A 22,008-nucleotide genomic window follows, 5' to 3' on the forward strand; every position below is an offset into this window, starting at 1 on the left:
GTGGTGTGAGTTGCTATATATTATTGTACATGTGTATATATATATTGTATATAAGTTTGGTGCAGGGCTTTTTGGTGTTTTGGATTGGGCCTTGTCTTTTTAGGGTCTTCTGACATCTGGGGCAAGAAAAGACTGAGGATATGACGTCGGTCATGCGCATTAGTACCCTGGCGGCCCGGCGTCAGTCTAATGCGCCTTGACCGACGTCAGCCATATACTTTGGTATTCGGGCCGACTGGACAGCGGACTACCCAATGGTTAGGACTGCAGCAATGTGGATCCTCGAACATCTACATTTATGGTAGGTACAAAACTGTACTTTAACTTTGCTCAGAATCACACAGTAAATAAAATGGAGATGAGAGAAACTCTGGACTACAAGGTGATAACCAACTCCTCTATACTAAACTTTATCCTCCTCAGAATTCTAACACATCCTTCCCTATATACCGGAGATCAGACAGACTACTCAAGATGAAAATAAATAGAAATATCTTTTCATCACTGCTGCTGTCATCTCTGTTCTGATAGGCATGGCACTGACTGCTAATGATAGAAGCCAGCCATCTATTATCATGACATGCTTGTACCCTAAAAGTCAGGTAAGTGTTTTGTGTAATCAACATCAATCACTGAAAAAACTTCTCTGAAGGTGTCGCTTCATTTTTTTTCTATTCCTTCTTATATCTAGTACTAAAATGTGGAATTTTATAGGACAATACAGCATCATTTGAATTAAAGGCTGACAGGCACTTGGTTTTGCAACATTTTGCATTTAAAAGGATTTCAGAATGGAGTATCATCTGGCATGCTCAGGGCTACATACAGGATAACAGTCTTCTAATGAGACCTACTTGAGTTTCATCTCATTTTCTGTCCTTTGTTCTGAGATGCATCCCTTTAAAAGAGACATTTCACTCGCTGGTATCCTTACATACTGAATACTACATCAGACAAAATGGTTTCTTCTAGCAATGTACCACACTGTACAGGTCAATGTACCTGAGCAATCAACACTGGCTTCAAAGAGCCATCACTGTCCTTACAGTACAATAGATTTCATTAATCCAAAGCGACAAAGGACGGTTGCAGATTTTCTTTCTGAAAAGAACTGATATTCAAACCCAGTCCTCAGAATACTGGTATGCCAGCTGACAAAAAACTCAGTTATAGAATGATGAAGCTATGAATCTGTTTAGTGCATTCTGCTTCCTCTCTTCCAGTCACTTATACCTAGCTGAGGGTAGCACAGTTCATCAGATTAGGTTCCTGAAGGGTCACTACTACGAGCCCTCCCTGAGGTTCAGCAATATTTGGCTCACTGGAACAGTGCCGATGCCTGAGGTTAGGCTGAAGCAAGATGCATTGCTCCACATTCTCCTCTTCTTCTCCCATTGGTGAATGCATCATTGTTGTCATGGCAAGCAGCTGGAGGTCTGAGTGAGCATTAGCAACAGTGTGTCGACGGACTCCTCCACATTTCTCCAGATAGGCCTCCCCCTCCTGTTCTATTACAGGTGTTAGAGCAGTTTCAGTGGAATCCTTGGAAATGATGATCTGTGGTGAGTAGTTCAGGAAGTCAACAACCTTTGACCCAGATCTGGAAGCTTGTCTCTCTGAAAACAAACCAGACATTAGAAACGTACATTAGAAACATACAAAACAGTACAATCAAACAGAATATAAACTAACATCCTTCTAATAACACAGTAAGAATTTAAAATTGCCTTAATCATACCAGGTAAGCCTCCTGCATCATACTCAGTCTTACAGAAATGGTTGAAAATACCTCATGCTTCATAAATATAGTATGATTTTTAAGCAATGCCACAGCCACTCCAGAAAATTTGTCATGGTTCTCTACTTAACACTGGAGTCATGCAATTCTTAAACAGGAGCATACCCCGATGTTCCTTTAGCAATAAGGCAGGGTCCATCATTTGTTCTGCCTACTACTGTTTACTATATGAAACTATGTTAGTATGCATTGGACATTAACTAGATATCCTACTTTTGAAGGGTAACATAATGCCAACTGCAAATAATTTAAGGAAATTAAGTTGTGTACCTGTGCTGACTACAGTTAATACTTTACATAGTATATGATGCTGTAGAGTTATGCCATGAACTTGACTGCCATTCCATTAAAACCTAGTACAACTGGAATACGTTAGAGCAAAAGCCCTCACAAACAAACAACCTTCTGGACTTTGACTACATGGCAACACTGAGACAAAATCACAAATTTAAACATAAAGTACCAGAAACAGCTACCACACCAATGAACACTAATGTAGAAGATAAATAAAACAAAAATATTTTTAATGCACCCTGCATCTGTGTGGGAGACTTCACGGCTGCACAAGTTCAAGGAGGTCAGCAACTTCATGAACTGTCCTGTTTACTAACAAAATGCATTATTTCAGCATGACAGACCGCTCGGAGATTTGATACAGAAACACTTCATTACACAAGAGTTTGAAAGCTCCACTTCCTACAGGAAGCAGTTGATGCACAAGCATTTAAAATCATCACATGCATCCTGATGCTGCAGTACTCAGCAAATATGTTATGAGTATTCCTGTATAGTGCTACTGTATTGAGAGTTAAAGTGTTATGATTAAGCACTAGAAATTGTAGCTTTCCAAAGCAGATTACACTTGTTCTGTTTAATGTTTACTATTGCTGTTTTGTGCTTTGTTTGCCCAGCTGCCTATTACAACTTCTGTTTATTATGGATGTTGTTTATTTAAATGTTTTTGAACCTTTAAGGTGTTGAACTTTTCTATTTAAGATATAAGCCTATTTATACAATGAAAGTTGCATTGTTTTTTTTTTTCAAAAGGTGCATAAGGAGTTTCTGGTAATGACTCCTCTTTATTTTTTTCTTCTGAAAATTAAAATGATTGTGTAGGGCTGAAAATGATAAAAAAACAAGCCTATATTTCATCCTAGCTGCCAATTATGTACTTATGGTTTGAGTTTTAAAGTCAAATGCAGATAAGCACAACTTCAGCAACTTTCAAAAGAAGCCTACAATTCAGAAGAACATTGACTTGACCATTATGTGATGTGGCATTCACATCAAACAGGGTAAGTAGCCCAAGCTTCGCCATGGGAAATAATATAGTGTAACAAATATGTCTTCAAATAAATTAGGCAGGACTACTTTATCCCAGGGCAGCACCAGCATGGTGATATATCCCACTGCCTAATATTAATATCCGCAGCCATAGACAGTAAGTATGGGATTACTTTACAGACCATTAGTCACATACAAATGATTCAGTTTAATAGTGCTCCATCCTATCCAGCTGTACTACAAAAATTAGTGATGCAATTAACACAGCATTAGTGCATTCATAAAGTGTCTTCATCAGGCCACGTTTGGGAATTGTATTTGGCACAGTCTAGGATAACGGAACACTTGTCCATGTTCTTTGAGTCTACATAATTGTGGACTGCCTGTACTTCTCCACTCCTGTTTCATACAGCAGCAATACCTGAAAGACCATCCTATGAGGATGCCTTTGACTATAAACATCAGCCAGGTGTATGTTATCTACCCGTAGTCCATGAAGACTGGGGAGAGGCACTAAGAGGGTATTGAGGCAGACAGTGTGTGACATAGCTTCCAGAAAGATGCATCTTTTATGAAGTTTAACAGATAAGTCTTGTGACTTCTTTGAAGCCATTTATTCAGTAGCTACAAAATGACTACAAAATAGTACTAACAGAACAGCATGAGCTTAAAAATAGATTCTCTATTACAACTGACTCAAAACCTACGTGTTTCCTTATGCCTGCATGAAATGTCTAAGGAATGTGAGTACTCCAGGTTTGAGATGCACTGAATGTGGGGCAAGCACACAAGATAAACAGGCAGGAGAACAGGCCATATTTCTCGAAGGAAAGCCATGGGAATTTGCTTAATGATATTTGTATAATAGAAATAAGTATACACTTCAATTTATGCAACCAGACTTTTTTTTTTTTTAATTTGGTACAATTTGTAAGTTTGCACACACAAGAACAAAGCAACCTAGGTTTGGAAATGATAATTTATTAGCAGAAGATTTTCCTGTGACTGAGGAAAGTAGATGAAGAAGACAATGACATCTTCACCACCAGGGAAATATCTGGGAACTTGTGCAATTACCGTAAATCCAGAAGGACAGCAGAAGCCTTACCAAAGTGAAAAGTGAATAAAAGGAGGTAGCATAACAGATGTTCAGACCATTGTGTGTGGGACAGCATGTTGCAGATGCCAAATCAGCACTGCATCTCCTAAGGGTAGCTGAGTGGCACAGCATCAAGGATGAAGACCACTAGCTACCCTAACACCTCACCAACATGGCTGTCAGTCTGTGGCCAGTAGCACAGACAGTTATAAGGCTTGTCTTCCTCGAAAAGTTGGAGGCCTCACTTATTGAATGGCTTTATTTGGGATCAGCCAAAACGGAACTGTCACCTCTACTGTAGGTGAGGTAAAAACAGAGTTAAAGAAAGCTGAAAATTCATAAGAAATGAGTAGGAAGTAAGGGTAGGTGGAAGACATACAAATTGTGTACTTTACTGACATTTGAAGTACATGGCATCTCCTCCCTTTGACTGGTAATATGCAGAAAATAAAACACCAACTATATTAATCAGCTAAATATATATGTTCATTGTATTAAACATGATAATAGTACAAAAAGGCCTCCTAGCATTCTTCATAGAGTAGCATATGATGCTTACAAAGCCCCATGCCAAGATGTCAAATTCTAGAATTGCTGAAACCTCTTATTGCAGTTAGGACTGCTTCCACAACCACAATAAACATAATTTGGAATCATGTTTATAATTAAATTTATTTAAAAAATCACAGAGGATCCATATGAGAACAGTTCATGGCTACATTTTCTAATTTATTGTACAAATGCAATAGAATGATAAACACTTTAAAAAATCAAGCAACACATGCTAACTTTCAGACAAACAGGTCTTTCATTAGGCAACAACACCACCAAAAACTGACTGATAGAGGGCCTCTGACTTGTAAATAGAATGCATTCACCTTAAAAACTCTATGCCCTTGAGTAAGTGATTACAGAAGAAAGAAATTACTGTAGTTGGAAGCATTCAATACAATGCTATCAAAATTGCTAAGGGAATGTGAAGGATATGGCAAGAAATTAAACTTAGAAAGCGGGATATTTATACATTTTTCCTGTGTGGAATTTGCCTCTCTGCTTGCTAACCATCAACCCCCCCCCCCCCCACACACACACACACACAACAGAACATGGCTCATTTATTCCCTTTCCCAGGAATTTCACTCAGTCAAAGTGAGAGCTGTCTGGACATTGCAAGTGTCCTGGCACCTACCTTGGTAGGTGAGTGGGAAGCACGTGATCTGAGTCACCAGAGAGATCCACGGTGCCTTCCCATGCCATTGCATGCCTACACACACACACACACACACACACACACACACCTGCACTGAATGATACCCCCCACCAGGTGTTGGCTTAGGTGTGCCTATACACCATGCATTTACATCACTGCCCCTCATCTGAAGGATTGTGGTAGCTGGCTACATACTGTCCACCATCCATAAACTCTCAACTTCTTGCACAATAATTCTGGACAAAGCCAAAAATACTGGAAGAACAAAGGTGGAACTAAAGCTACAGATTAGGCTCAGATTGTCTGGCTCACAGTCATGGCTTTATTTCACTGCACCACTGGAGCTGGACACTTACATTTTATAAAGAAAACTGGGATCTGAGCAGGATAAACTGCATTAAATGGAAGTAAATGTGAGACTGTTAACTGAAATGGAAAGTTGGCAAGAGGAGATATTGGTGATAAAGGGAAGGGATCAGCTCATTAGATATGAAACAATACTCAGTAAAAGTTTTGCAGAGTCTGCAGGGCCCTAGAATGTAATGCTTCAGACAGCTGAATGTGTAAGTGACTACATGAGTTCATAGATAATTGGGAAAGAACAAGGAAAAGAGATGCAGCAAGTGAAGGTAGGGACATCCCCTGAGTGACACTAGATGCAACACTCACATGAACTTGACAAACCATTACCTCTCCTCTATAAGCCTCTTGGTATGTCTACATATAAGTTCGTCTAACATAACTTACTGAAACAGAAGGTATGAGAAGAGGCTGTGAAACATATACATGTTGCTTAAATTCAGTGAAACTGCCAAATGATAAAACAGAATAAGTGGAGTCTGCTTACAGTGTAATAATCAAGTGGCATCCATAACCTTGTTTGATGACACAAGTTAGTAAACCAGGGAGATTCAATCTATTATGCACCAGCTTGGCATCAATTACTCTTGTAAAATATTACAGTCATCATTTAATAGGAACTTCTGTTCACTGCAATGACAAACACTAAGCAGAGCATAGACTGTGAAAACCTTTTTTTATTTTCCCCTGTAATGGCTTCTTAATACCACACCCATCTGATCTTCTAGAATGTAAAGATCATGTACAAATAAATGCAACTGAATCAACAGCAACTGTCTACCTGCAGAATGATAATGTTTCATTTTAAATATTTAAACATCATATTAGTTTTTACTGGTATGCATTTGTTATGTAATAAATAATGAGATGGCCAATGTAGATGCCCTAAACTACTCTCAGCTGTATTTAACTCTGCTTGTACATTCAGTGAAATTTCTTGTCTGTACTTATTCCATAAGAACATCTCTAATTAATGACTCAGGGCCATGGATAAAGTGTGGAGGCCATTTGCTTGATGACATATTGGCTGATGATGTTAAATAGTGCTAAATGCACTGTGTTCAAATGAAGTTACAGTGGAGGGAATTCCCTTTATCACAAGGTGCCTTATATCAGATTATATTACTATAGGAGGCAAGCCCCATTCAGCAGGGCTGTGGAGGATTGGCTCATACAGAAAACTATTTTGGTATTTTGCTTGCAGCTGTCTTTTTAAGTCAGAATAAATTGATTTCAGCAATTGTCTGTCTTCCTTGTGTCATTGTAAGGGGATCCAATATTTGTCAGCTTAGGAGGACATGGTTAACGGACCACATTGCTTTTCCAAGAATCATCTGTACTTGTCCTCTGTAGTCTTTCAAATACTGGCTAAAACCTTATCCAACCCCCTCAGAGCCTTTTTTTTTTGACAATTCCTGATTGACAAACTTACAGATGTAACAAAATGAACTCAACTGAACCTCAAGGTGATACTGCTAACTGCCAGGAGCTTAAATAAAAAAACTACACTCCCTCCAAGCTATCCTTATACTTGACAAACCTACAGATGTAACAAAATGAACTCAACTGAACCTCAAGGTGATACCGCTAACTGCCAGGAGCTTAAATAAAAAAACTACACTCCCTCCAAGCTATCCTTATACTTGAGAATATAGACATCTGTGGAGTTACCAAAATATGGATTAAAGTTGAAGAGAGCACCCATGCATTGCAAGGTTTCAGTGCCTGCCAAACTTTTAGACCAGTAGCTGCACAGAAATGGGCTAAAGGTGGAGATGTTTTGATATACATCAATAACAAGCGTACCTTTAAGGTGGCCAAACAGGATGACATGCTGGAGTTCCGCTACATGTAGATCACCATAGACAAAATCCCATGCCATATCCTAAACAGCTATAGGTCCCCCTCAATCTCCCAAGAAGCTCACAGTGCATACTTGGACCTACTGGAGACCCTTACTATTCAACCTAACACCCTACTCATGGGAGACTTTAATTACCCCTCTATAGACTGTGAATCCTACACAGCCTAATATCTACTGGACTTCATCATTACAACCTCCTTGACCAAACGGTGAATATGCCCCCCTAAAGGCTCCAAAATACCTTGTGTTAAAGATATTAGAAGGTAAGTGTACCAAGGGAAGGAAACTTAAAAAAAATAATTATGGTTGTTCTTCTTTCCCTTCACATGTACATATATTTGAAAATAATAAACAAGTAAAGAAAAGTAGCACAGTAATAGGAAATTTGGAGCAATCCACATCTCCCACATCTGACTTTATGTAATAGCAAGTAAATTTTGTGTTTGTCAATGTATGTATATCCTTCAAAAGATGATTAAAATAAGGGAAATAAAATACTACTGTGATTAATACTGAGACAGAAACTGAAAATGATCACGTTAAAAGGACAAAATAAAACAGAAACTGTTTTTTTCCTCCTTCCACACCTTTCTCTCATTTTATCCTTAAATATTTAATATATCATTTCAGTAATCAATATCTATTGCAACTATTTCTAATTAAATACACTGAACATGTACCATATTAATTTGACACATAATTTAAGCACACACAGAGTATTTTATAAAAGAACAGTAAGAAGCGTTTTTGATCTAAATATCTTATATTCCTAACCATTAACATGACATGAGTAAATATTACTTCTTTTATATGGCCATAATAAGTGAGACTAAGACTGTATGTAGTTTAAGTAGGGTTTTACTGTTTAGACTAGGGAACTATAGTTTCCAGTATGTATGGGGTTTCAAAGTTCATGTGGTTACATACATAGAAATAACTACACATTTTGTTGTTTTCTTTCAGTTAACTGAATTTAAAGTAAATTATTTAAATTTCACAAAGAACAATACTTATTGACAAAAATAATAGGTATCTGAATTCATGGAGTGTTACAGATAATTTCAAATAACCATTTAAATAATTACTACAACAACTTTGAAGATAATATTAAATATAAATGGCTCAATTAGTGGTTATAAACTGAGAGTTTACTAAATATTTTCAATTAAAGTGGATATTGCTTTCTTACAAAAAATACACTTAGTTTGTTTTTATGAGATTTGATTTTAAAGATTATGCAAAACTAGTAAACTTTTCTTTTAAACAGAAAAAGATAATTTGCAAAATAATGGAGACATATGAATATTGTGCCTAAAAGTGTTTCCTGTATATAGCACCAATAGGATGTTTACTGTAGTAATAACTGATTATCAACCATATTTCATATATTAGCTAACATGTTATGGATACCACATATTGGAGCAAAATTTCAAAAAAAGATCTAGGTAATTTATTAAAAAATAATGGAAATTTGATTATGGGGTAACTTTAATTGCATCTTGCAGAAATCAGATATTAGCTGAGAATATAGAATATTTGCTTTAGTGAAAGCATTAACAAAAGATTAGTTTATTAGACTTAAAGGATGACAGATCCAGGTTCATTACATTTTTGGTATGCAAGCTAATTTAACAAATTTCTGGTCTCCAAGGAGTTAATATCAAATATTGCTAAAGTTAAGGCTATTCTCATGAATTATCAGATTACAGTTCTCTTAAGTTTAGGTTGACTATAAATAAAAAAGTAATTATAAAAAGGGATACTTGCATATGTAACATTTTAAGAATTTAAAGAAAGGTTAAGTGAAGAATTAGAAAATTATTTATTAATAAAAACACTATGGAAGTCAGTGGATGTATGTTATAGAGCTTTTTACCATTTACCTATATTGCAGAACAACTAATTGTTGCCATAATAAAAAAAATGGACAAAATTAAATTAAAAGATGACATAAATTGTGTTAAATTAAAGCCTTAAAGAGGAGAATCTATTTTATTTATTTAGTACTTTGGACAAAAATATAAAATACTAAATCATAAAATAGCAATAGCCCTACAGAATGTGCAATTACATTCTTCTATTGCCTCAGAAGGTTTACATAGGTTGGCAAATAGGTTAACATCATTACTAGAGCAAATCAAATCAAATATTCAGATTTAGTAAGTGAGGAAATGGTTTCTGAAACTAGGTATATTAATATCATTCAAGGCTTACCAAAAAAGATTAATAAAGAAGAGCTAAAGACATAGATGACAAATCATTTACAAATGAAAAACTAAAGTATCATATAGACTATTTCTAAAGCCTGCAAATAATACAAAAATAGTTGATCGGATTAAAAATAAGAAGCAACATAATGGCTCTGAAGTAGACAAGATAGTACCTGACATTTACAAGTCATATCATTATTAAAACTATTTTTTAATAATGTGCAGTATAAAACAGTACTCTTATTTTCTAGAAATATTCAATGACACCCCAATACTGAAACAAGATAATGATTCAACATATTGTTCTTTTTATAGAACAATTCATTAATATTAATTGTAAAATTTTCATATCAATTTTATTCAACGGATTGAAATTAACAATGTCTTTTATATTCAACAGATTAAAATCAATAATGCCTTTGTTACCAGATAAGAACCAGAAGGTAAAAACTTGGGTTAATATTTAGAGAATTTTATTTTTAATGAGTATACAAATCTTAACAGTATGGAACTAGACTTTATTAGTCTAGACATAAAAAACTGATTAATAAGGATGGCATTATTTGTTTAAAGTGTTGGAAATATATGGATTTCCTAATTCATGCACAAATCTTCAATGAATGTTAAATATAACAATGTTTTACATTAAAATGAGTATATTTATTGCAGGCTATTAAAATAAATAAAGGTACCTAATAGGGTAGCCCACTCTCACCTTTTTTATTTATTGTACATATAGAACTGTGAGTACATTCTATAGGGTAAGTACATAAGGGCAAGTACATACAATAAAGGGTTTTGAGATAAATGTTTTTGACATATACAAAAACATTATTTGCAGATATTTTACCAAATGTAGTGGATATAAATGCATCATTTATTTTGATGCTATTTTAATAAGTTGAATGTATCTAATATTAAATTAATACAAAGAAAAATATTAGTGAACCAGAAAATGGGATATATAATTAATAAAACATTCTATGTATAACTGGAACTGTAAACAGATGAAATATTTAAGAGTAACCCAGAAATTCATCCAAGGGCCTAGCACTAGCCCTACAGCTTGCATTAAAAAGGACCTGCTCCCATGATGCAGTACTTTGTGATTCACAGACATGTTAGCCACGATGAGGAAATATTTTATTATTATCAAAAGTCATGTCTCTTGATTACAGTTACTATCATGACATGCAGTCAGAACAAATTGAGGTAGTAAACTGCTGCTCATGTATGGATTGGCATTTTCCCCCCAAGTACACATTCAAACACAAACATGCATGTACACACACACCACAGTCCCTGTACCTTTCCCCCTGACTTGTCTGTCTTCCCATGGTTCCCCACCCCATCAAAGTAACAGTTTAAGTGCCCTTATGGCACACTTGTAGTTGTCCTGGTGGCTTTTGTGTCCCACTGCCCCCAATTAATGTAGCAGTATACATGCATAACAGCCTACTGACTCACTAGTGTATATTTCTTCCTCACCCCCCAATTCATACAGCTATATGTGCAGTTATGGCACAGTGATAGACACTGTGGTGTCTAGTATTTCCCCCACCACTCAGTCCCTGTACTGCTGTGGCAAGCATGTAATTGTCCTGATGTCTTGTGTTTCCACCACCCCTAATACCTGTACTGATGTCCAGCCATTATGGCACTAAATATTAGAGGAGTCCCTAGCATCTAGTGATTCCTCTCACCCCTGATCCAACTACTGATGTCCATGCCATTCTGACATTTAACTTTAGAACAGTCCCTGGTGTTTAGTATTTTCTACAACCATGATCCATGAAGTGATGTCTGTACCATTATGGCACTTACTGTTGAGAAATCCCTGGTGTTCAGTGGCTTCCCACACCCCTGATCCCTAACCACATTCATAGTAGGTTGTTGAACATGGCCTTTTGGCATGTACATGCCTTCCTGTAGGTGGTTTCCGGAGGCAGCACATGGCTAATTATCATATGCCTCACCCCAGGCCTGCCTCATTAGCATTTAGCGCAGCTGCTAAGCCATCCCCACTCGGTGCTGCATGTCTTAATGCTTGATCACTGCGTAGTGCCTTGTTAGTGTAGTTGCTGAATCCCAAAAGGTTATGACTACATGAACACAGACGTATACACATTGTGGCACCATTTTAAATTCCTCTTAAGATTATCTAACAGTCAACAGAGCATTATTAAAGTTAACTATGACAATATTATGTAATAGCAAACTGGAATACTATAATTTCAATTTGGAATAAAATACTGTTTTTTAGTTTTTGAGGATAATTTAGTCTAATAAAATGAACTCTTGCCTAAAATATTATATACAATTCAAACTATACCCATTGTGCCACATAAAAATCATATTAAAGAAATAAACTTTTTATCCTTCCTGTGATATCGTAACAGACACAGAATACCATTATCTCATTAAAACAGAGCATACAATAACGGAATAATTGTTTTTAAAGATATTGGATCCTACGGATTGACTTCACATGTTAAAATTATATAAAGGATAGATAACTCACACTCCATGAAGTGGAAAGATTTAGATGTAGCAGTATGTAACAATAAGAAATGTAATATACTAGATAAATCATTTAAATCTTATTGGTAACAACATATTAGGTTATTATACAACTATTTTATTCTGTTCCCGTGTGTGTGTGTGCGTGCGTGCATGTGTAGCCACTAAAAGTTATTGAACAGTCTATCAAGATGGTTTTATGTAGTGTCAAGTTTTGAATGTACAGCTTATGTGCTATTACTGAAGGTATTTTTATTGGGGATAGAACATACATGTGGATTGTCTTTACCTTTGCCTATACATGCAGCAGGATAACATACAGCCAATGTTAAGGGCATGACTCTATCTGTGTTAGAATGCAGTCTTTGGATGCATTCATTGGTGCTGCATTAATGGCAGTGATGCACGAGACCATAAAGCTGCTATTTATGGTAGGGGAGTGGGGGGTAGCTCCCCTCATATAAAATCTTATTGAGTCATCATTTATTTAGCTATTTATTTATTGGTGTAACATGCTCAAGAAAGTGAGTCCTGACATTGTGCATTTTCCTTGAATGGACATTTTGATGGGACTCTTGCAGTAAAAGCAGTGCAGTAGGTTTAACCGAATCCTGAAAGAGCTAGGGAAAGGTAAGAAGAGCATGACTAAGTCTGGATTATCTGACTACTGGTCACTGGTGTATGCGTAATTTATGAGGCAATGTCACTGAAGGGAATAAAAAGGGCATGCTTCTGCTACAGTATTACTTGAATAAATCACATGATGTAAAGAGGAAGTTGCTTAGCTTATGATCAGCATTTCAGGGACAAAGAAAGAAAGCAAGGCAGGATATAAGACATAAAGACATTTGGAGCAAGGTGAAACAAAATGGGTGTGGGCTAGGAAGAAAAGGCTGTGGCCTAGAAACTATGATAAGAATTTAAACAGTTGCTGGTAGCAAGCAGTACTGCTACAGCTAATTCAGTTGCAGGTATGTGGCCCCTAATATATGCATGTGTGGGGAGACATGCATGCAGAGAGCACTGGTTTCCAGAGACAGGCTAACGGGAAATGAATCAGGTGGGGCAAAAAGAGTTTCCCAAAGAGTGTAGTGACATACATGGGAGAACTTATGAAAGAACATAAGGATTCTTCTAAGGAATCACATGCTGAGCCTAGAGGAAAAGAAAGTAAATCCATACTGCAAAAGAGTATCCAGGATTTGGGGCATGATATTAGTATAAAGTGGGGGGCTGATTCAAGAATACTGAGAAGATTCAGTCTGAAGAGGTGCAGGAAGTTCTCTAACAAGAAAAGAGGCAACCTAAATTAGTAATAAAAGTAGATTTTTAAAGAAGACTGGAAAACCCTTTTTCTTTACTCCATTGCAAGAGCATAAAACATTCCCACAATGATTTGTTCCAATGAAGGTACCAGGGCAATTCAGAAACATTCATTCCCTTTTTTGCTGAAAGGGAAGCTTGGTTGATCCATGCATCTCTAAGATAGACAAGAAAGTCACATATTCTTTATTGTGCATGGCTGTGATGAACATACATGGTTATAGGGAGCTATGCCTTATCAGGATAGACACAGACATGTATTGCTGAGACAGTGCAATACCTAGGCATTGGGGTGGGATGGGAAAATGCTACTTTGATGAGTGCAAATCTACGGATTACATATCTGCCTAGATACAGAATACTATAAATCCTGGGAAGTAACAGAGAAGGTTGACAAAGTGATTCACTACCTGCAAACTTCCAGAAAATTTTATAGTGAAGTCAAAGGTGCATCAGGGAGCATACATGTTCCTGTGAGTTTCTGTATCAATTACTAGGAGTTCCACTAGTGATAACAGAGCAGAAAAGCTGATCAGAGCTGTGTGACTGTTAGTGGCTGAGCCTGACTTTGTAAGTCAGTATTGCCATCTGCCTGGTGACAGGGCAAGCAAGCTCAAAGGTGCAGTAGTTTGGGCCATGGTTTGTAGGAAAATTAAGGGGACAAGCTAATGGAGCTGGAGGGTGATACAGTGGCACAATGAATAGTGTTGTCACCTCACAGCAAGAGGTTTTCTAGTTCGATTCTCATAGGGTTGCCACCTTTTCAGTGGTCCAAAGTGGGAACACAAGGGGTTTGGCCACTATATGACATCATGGGATATGGTCATGGGTAGAGGGTGTATCCAAACATGTGTCAGCCTGGACATTCTAGAGAAGTAAGCTTTTGAACATAGTCCCCTCAAAATACACACACACACACACACACATATATATATATATATATATATATATATATATATATATATATATATATATATATATATATGGTTTACTATCATAATTTTGAAAATAAAAAAAAAAGTGTACTTATTAGCGAAGTCTTTCGCCGAAAGTACACAATACCGAACATCCCTAATGTCGGAAAACAGCTGTTAATGTTGAAAATGTCACTCACGACATTTTCGACACTTAACAGCAATCCCACCCTTCCCTTAACTCCCTAACTAGCTAGCCTAAAATCCCGTTTATGCAGGGGGCAAGACCCATTGACCCCCCCCATGGGGGGCTGCGCCCCCACACCCCCCCGACTTAATATTCCAACTCCGAGATCACACTACAGTGAGGAAAGGGATGTATTTCCCTAACCCCACAGTACCGCAATCCCTTTACATGAGCGAACGTTATAATTTCGAATGCACAGTCCATTCGCAATTATACTGTTCACTCACGTAACCTGCCGAAATATGAAGTATTCGAACATCTGTTGTTCGAATACTTCATAGCCGGCAAAATCTTAATGGTAAACCTACATATATATATATATATATATATATATATATATATATATATATATATATATATATATATATATATAGACACATACACATTTGTAAGTGTATATACATATGTATGTGTGTGTGTGTGTGTGCAAATATATAGGTTTACTATCAAAAATTAGAAAGGCAATTTACTGTTGTTCAGATGGTCAAGGGTAAAGGTGCAAAATTTGGAACGCCTGACTTGAAATCATATTGCAGCTGGAATGCTGAAATGCAGCTTGTATTCGTCATTGTGAGCATCGCTGTTTACAAAGGATCACACTACAGTGGGGAACAGGAAAATTACCCTTTTCCTCAATGTAGTGCAATCTCAGAGTTGGAATATATAATTAGCAGGGGGTGTGGGGGGTGTAGGGATGCTTGCCCCCTGCCATATGTGTGCAGGTCCTTTCAGGATGTTAAGGTAAGTTGGGTAATGTCGATAATGTTGAAGTCGACATTATTGACATTACTAGGTGGTGTGAAGACTCGCTGGATGTCATTTTTGCTCATTCGGTTTGTGTAAGTAATACATCGATGAGATTTGCAGAATTTTGATTGTGTGTGTGTGTGTGTGTGTGTGTCTGTGTATGGATCTATGACTATTGAACGAAAGTTCAATAGTCCCAATCCACAATCACCGAACACACTTTAACAAAAGTGCTTTCACCAAAAAAGTGCTTTTGTTAAAGTGTGTTTAAAAAAAAAAAAAAAAAACATTACTTTTACATTTTTGCAGGGAGGCAAGCCCCCCTGCACCCCCACACCCCCCTGGTTAAATATTCTCACTCCGAGGTCACACTGCAGTGGGGAAAAGGGAATTTTCCCTTATCCCCACTGTATTGTGATCTCCACAACTTGCATACTTACGCAAAAGTGCTTTTTGGTGAAAATCACTTTCTCCCAGGTATGCCCGGCCAAATCTGTTTCGGTTATGTTGCCGTTCGGTGATCCGTACGGATCCCGTGTGTGTGTGTGTGTGTGTGTGTGTATATATATATATATATATATATATATGGTACTTATGTTTTATCGCAACCAGATTTTGCGATGTACTGTACATTCCACCATTTAATTGAATTTTAGTAAATGTAGTGTATTAAGGAAGGGTGGCCTGTTTAAATGTGTGCTGGGATATTGGTGGGGGATTTTTTAATGTTTTATGGGTACAATTTCTGGATAGGTGCATAGTGTGCTGAAAAGACGCCATGTGTTATGCTGGTACGTGTATTTATACGCAATTTTTTGAAGGTGCTTTACATTTGAGTGCTGTCGCCGGAACAGGCTGGTCGTATGGGAATTATCAAAGGATTGTTAAAGGTGCTTTTCATTTTGGATGCATCCTTGGAAGGTGGTGTTCATTTTGGAGAAGTTATCGAAGGATTTGGGATCGTTAAAGGTGCTTTTCATCTTGGATGTATCATTGGATGGTGGTGTTCATTTTGGCACTATCGAAGGACTTTGGAAACTATCACTGGAACTTCGTTTATTTGGAAAAGACTTTTGGATCTATCATTTGGGCAACTGATGGTGTTTTTGGACTTTAGAAGCTAATGTTGGAACTTCTTTGGGTTGAAAAGGACTTTTGGATCTATCATTGGGACAATTGATGGTGCTTTTTAATTTGGAGTTATCAAAGGACTTTGGGAGTTATCATTGGAACTTTGTTTGGTTGGAAAGGACTTTTGGAGCTATCGTTGGAACAATCGAAGGAGCTTTTGGTTTGTTGGATGTGGAGATTTATTTTTCAGCTGTATTTTCATTTGGTCAGCAGAAGAAAGTTGTAAGGATTATTCAATTCTTGGAATACTTAAATGCTTTCATTAAAAAAAAAAGAAAATGGAGACAAGGTAAGTTATTGAGGAAAAATATTTACTGGTTAAACTGTATTCATTGAATGGTACATATGCAATGTAATACAGGTAAATTCAGAGTACTGCTTTGCTTCTTCATTGAATGTATTTTCGAATGTCATTAATTTTCACAGCTGTTAGGGCTCTCCTGTTTAATAGTGTTACTTGTGGATTCTTCAGTTGCTGTTATATTGGTTGTCAGTGTAGATAGTTCTGAAGATGTGGATAGTTCACTGGGTGTTCTGTTTTTTACTGTTGAAGGCTTAGAAGTAGTTGGTTGGTTAATTGCTGTGGTAGTTGTTGGTATTGATTTTTTTTGTATTTTTGTGGAGGAAAGTTGTTAGTGATGGCTTTTAATAGTTCTTCAAAGCAGTCTTTTGAATGTGATAGTTGTGTTTTTTGCCACATATATTCAACAAGATAGGAATGTAGATGGTGACGTGCAGTTCCTCGTCGTGTCTTGTTTCTCCACTTTACTGAGCCCCACATTCTTTCTATATGCTGTGTATGCACTCCAGTGCCCGGGTCAACAAAATTGTAGCTGTGATTAACTTTGTCATGGCTAAAGCCAGCTTCTTGTAGTTGTTTTGTTTGGTATTCTTTTCAGGAGTCTGAGTATATAATGCTGCTGCCTTTGATTTTTTTTTATATTTCTGTCAGGCACTTTTACTACAAACGTTTCTTTCATTTCCCTACAGATCCCTCTGAAAATCCACTGTTGAGGTAGGATGTTACCGCTGTTATTTTTCCGCCGAATAAATAAACTTTCGTCGATTTCCACTATATGCCCTGGCCCTCCGATCTTTTTCTTCTCTTGTTTTTCCAACTCCATGGTACGTACATCCCTTAAATAATTACTCCAGTCGATAACTGTTTTGTCAGCCATATCCAATTCTTCACGACAGAAATTAATGCTAGTTAACTGCGTACACCAACAGTAAATAAAACGAACAGCAGTTGTAAAAGAAATTCTACTTCCTTCAAAAATGTTACCTTCTCGAACTCCTATATGCTGGTAGCATTTATCAGAGTTGCATTTCCAAAATATTTGTTTTCCATAGTATAATTTAATTTCATGTCCTGAAGTGCATACCTTAAAACTGTGTATAATTCCATACTGTTGAAATAACTGAATTGCCTCCTTATCTGTCTTGGGTAAATCCCACAGTCGCATTTTTAACAAAACTATGACTACAGCAATCTACTTAGATGGTTAATAACTATATGCCTTTTCAATAATCTGTTGACTAGAGCTTTGACAACTTTTGTATAGCCGAGAACTGGAACACATATGCGTTAATGGCGATAAAAGGGACAAGCTGTGTCTACAGGACTGCAGTCAGTTTCTGTCAGCGTTTAAACAGATTGAACTCTACAGTTCCCTACAAAACGGTGTCTACAGGACTGCAATCAGTTTCTCTCAGCATTTAAACAGAGTAGGTTGCACACACAAAAAGCATTTGTTAAGCTTTCACTTACAGTGCTGTGTTATTAAGCAAGTCACCATATTGGTCAGCCATAGGGCTCTTTTTTTCTACTTGAGTGGTTGCCTCCTTCATCTGTAACTTAAGTAAATTGACTCTTACATTAAGAGCTATAATACTTACCTTATAGCTTTAGGACACCTTAGGAAACCTTGTAAACTGCAATAGCCCCGCTACGTTCACCCTCGCTACGCTTGGGCTCTCTTCGCTCCCCTCCCTGCCCCCAATTCCTCCCACCCCCAGTACCTCTAAATGTATAGTACTATAGCCACTCCCCCACTTTCTAGATCCTATCTGCTTTCATCTTGGATAATTCCACCCACCCCATTCTACTACCTACATTTTAATAGCACCTATTAGCTTTCATCTGGCATTCTCCCATCCCTCTTCCAGTACCTTTACCTCACCACTCTGTCTTCTGGTGTTGCATCACCAGGTAAAACAGTTCCTTAACTCACTAGCTGTATCACAGATAATGATATACTCCTCTTTACTACCCATCTTGTTCACAGCATACCTCCTTACGTTGTATGAAAACCAGTTTCTCACGGGATTTCAGGTCCCAAAAGGCCATACTATCACCCCAGCTGTAACTCCTTCCACCTTCAACCATACTTACAGTACCAGATCCTATCCAGCATCTTGTTGAGTCTATCAACAGCTCAACCCCAGGCACATTAGCTCTAGATCGAAACTACCACAAACTAATAAACAAATTCCTGAAGTTCATCACCAAGTACAAACTCAACCTAATACTTGGTGGTGATATTCACCCCAACCCTGGCCCACTCACTTCAGATACACTTACCTCCTCCACTTTCAGTCTAAGCTACAAACCTACAATTAATAGGCCAACTAACTATCTCCTAGTCTGTTATCTCAATATTAGAAGCATTAATAACAAGGTACATGAATTGCATGCACTTCTGGATGTCCACTCCCCTGAGATTCTCTGTTTATCTGAAACCTGGTTAAAACCTAACAATAAAGACAATGAAGTGTTACCACCTGGGTGCAACATACACAGGCTGGATCGTGCTTCGAGGAAGGGGTGTGGTGGGGTAGCTGTACTCTATAAATCTGAGTTGAATGTCACCATAGATGTAATGCAACCACCTCAGATTAATAACTCAGAGATTCTTGCCACCAAATTGCAACTTAATAAAAATAAATGCATTAATATCATCTGTATGTACATTCCCCCAGGTAACAATATATCTACATTTGAAGATATCCTGCACTGGCTATCATGTCACTACCCCCAAGAAACCCTACTACTTGGAGACTTTAACATAGACTGGGGCACCTGTTCCTCAGAATCCCCAGCCACCCATATTAACCTGCATGCATTTACACAAATTATATCCACCCCTACCAGGATAGGTAAACCCAACCAAAAAGAAAGTATACTTTACTGGGTACTCATAAATAGTTACCCCCAACTGTACACCTCTGGTACCCTCCTTGATGACCTAAGCGATCACCTTCTCACATATGTAATTAAGCACAAAACCATTAATTCCCAACAACCCTTACTCAGAAAGGTTAGAAACAATAAAAACTTTGACCCTGCCAAATTCCAACAAGAACTAAACTCATGTAATTGGTCTATTCTAAAACACCTCCCCTTAGAGGAAGCAGTAGCATACTTTAACAACAAATTCCTTGAGATCCTTTATTTGCATGCTCCTGTTCGTTCAAAGAGAAACAAGGCAAAAACTGCACCATGGCTTTCTAAAGAGTCTAAACTCAAAATTACCCTTAGAAACAAAGCATGGGCTTTATGGCATTCTTCTAAAGACCCTCAAGATCACATTAAATACAGGCAATCCAGGAACGAAACCAAAAAATCAATTTTACAAGACAAAAAACAATACTACTGTAATTTACAGACAGTAAATCAAAATAACCCTCAGAAGTTTTGGGCAGGTTTAAATAATCTACTACATCCTGGACAAACTTCAACCCCAATCCCTGCTGCTACTATTGATAAAACCCCTGAAGATGTTTCTGATAGTTTTAACCAATTCTTTACTGAGACAATTCAAGCCCTAGCTAGCCAACTACCTCCTAGCTCCCCTGGTCCTGAAAGTAGCACCCCTAGAAACCTACTCGCGTTCAGCTTCCAACCAGTCGCCACTTCCTTGATCAAAAATTAAAACCCACTACACGTTCTGCTGATCAACTCCCTGCTGAGTACCTACAAAAATCAGCTGATGCTATTGCTTACCCCGTCTCAATACTAATCAATCGAACCATAGTAGAAGCAAAATTCCCACCATCTGGAAAAAATCCTATGTAATCCCACTTCACAAAGGAGGCAGCTCTACTGAATTCTCCAATTATAGGCCAATAGCTATACTCTCTCCACTTGCAAAGATTATGGAAAAATGTATTCATAGACAACTCATCTACCACATAAAAAAATATTACTCGACTGGTCTGGCCAACTGTATAACTCCGAACCAAACAAACCACCTAATCCAGAATCACCTTATGGCAGACACTCAGCATGGCTTCCGTCCTCATCACAGCACTACATCAGCCTTTCTAGCCTTTACCAACACCATAAACCATAATTGCAACAATAATTATATATCCTCAGCCCTCTTCTTGGATCTTTCCAAGGCATTCGATATGGTTGATCACCAACTTTTAATCCACACCCTGCAAACATTCTGTCTAGATACTGGAGCCCTTCAATGGTTTCAATCCTACCTGAATGGTCGACAGCAGGCTGTCCTCTGGCAGAACAAACTCTCTAACCTTCTACCTAACACCCTTGGAGTACCACAAGGCTCTATACTAGGGCCCTTGCTGTTCTCCATCTTCATTAACGATCTTTATAATGTCATCCCAAAAGTCAGCTGTATCCAATATGCTGATGACTCTACTCTGATTTGCTCAGCCACATCTCCAGTAGAGTTATGGTCAGCTACCCAGACCACCTTTAATACAATAAAAAGCTGGCTTTCTGAACATCGTCTGATCCTAAATCCCAAAAAAACTAAGATGCTGTTATTTTCACCAACACGTAGGTCTACTGCTTTCACCTTTACCATAAAATCAAATGATGGCACAATAATCTCCCCTGACCCCTCTACAAAACTATTGGGTGTCATTATAGACAATAATCTAAAATTTGACCTACATGTTAACCAAACTATCAAAACCATCAATAAAAAACGGGGTCACTTTACAGAATAAAATCCTTCCTAACCCCTCCAGCTAAAATTGCCATAGCTCGCTCTCACCTTCTTTCAACCCTTCTGTATACATCCCCTCAACTCTCGAATTTAAACAAGACTGTCCTTAACAAACTCTCAATTTGCTACAACCACATTGCCAAGTTTGCCACTGGGCTGTCTTTTAGGACACATCATTGCATCAATCTAAATCAGCTTGGATGGCTTGAACTACCCAGCCTAATCCACTATAACCAACTGATTATGGCCTATAAAATCCTCTATAATCCGGACAATACTCCTGCACTTAAAAATATTATCACCCCCTATAATAGTCCTA

The 22,008-nt window shown here is 37.5% G+C and overlaps 1 protein-coding gene across 2 annotated transcripts in view; it reads right to left on the reverse strand.

Moving 5' to 3' along the window:
- Positions 1-279: 279 nt before the first annotated feature.
- Positions 280-22,008, reverse strand: part of PRR5L (proline rich 5 like) — a 959,912-nt gene continuing 938,183 nt past the window's right edge. For both annotated transcript variants that reach the window (XM_044082833.1, XM_044082832.1), the window contains exon 12: positions 280-1,616. In XM_044082833.1, the coding sequence (XP_043938768.1) occupies positions 1,234-1,616 (383 nt within the window). In that variant the 3' untranslated portion in view covers positions 280-1,233. The remainder of the gene's footprint in view (positions 1,617-22,008) is intronic.

The sequence above is a fragment of the Protopterus annectens genome, chromosome 9.part0, assembly GCF_019279795.1.
Source record: "Protopterus annectens isolate FY-2018-M chromosome 9.part0, PAN1.0, whole genome shotgun sequence".
Lineage (NCBI taxonomy): Eukaryota > Metazoa > Chordata > Ceratodontiformes > Protopteridae > Protopterus > Protopterus annectens.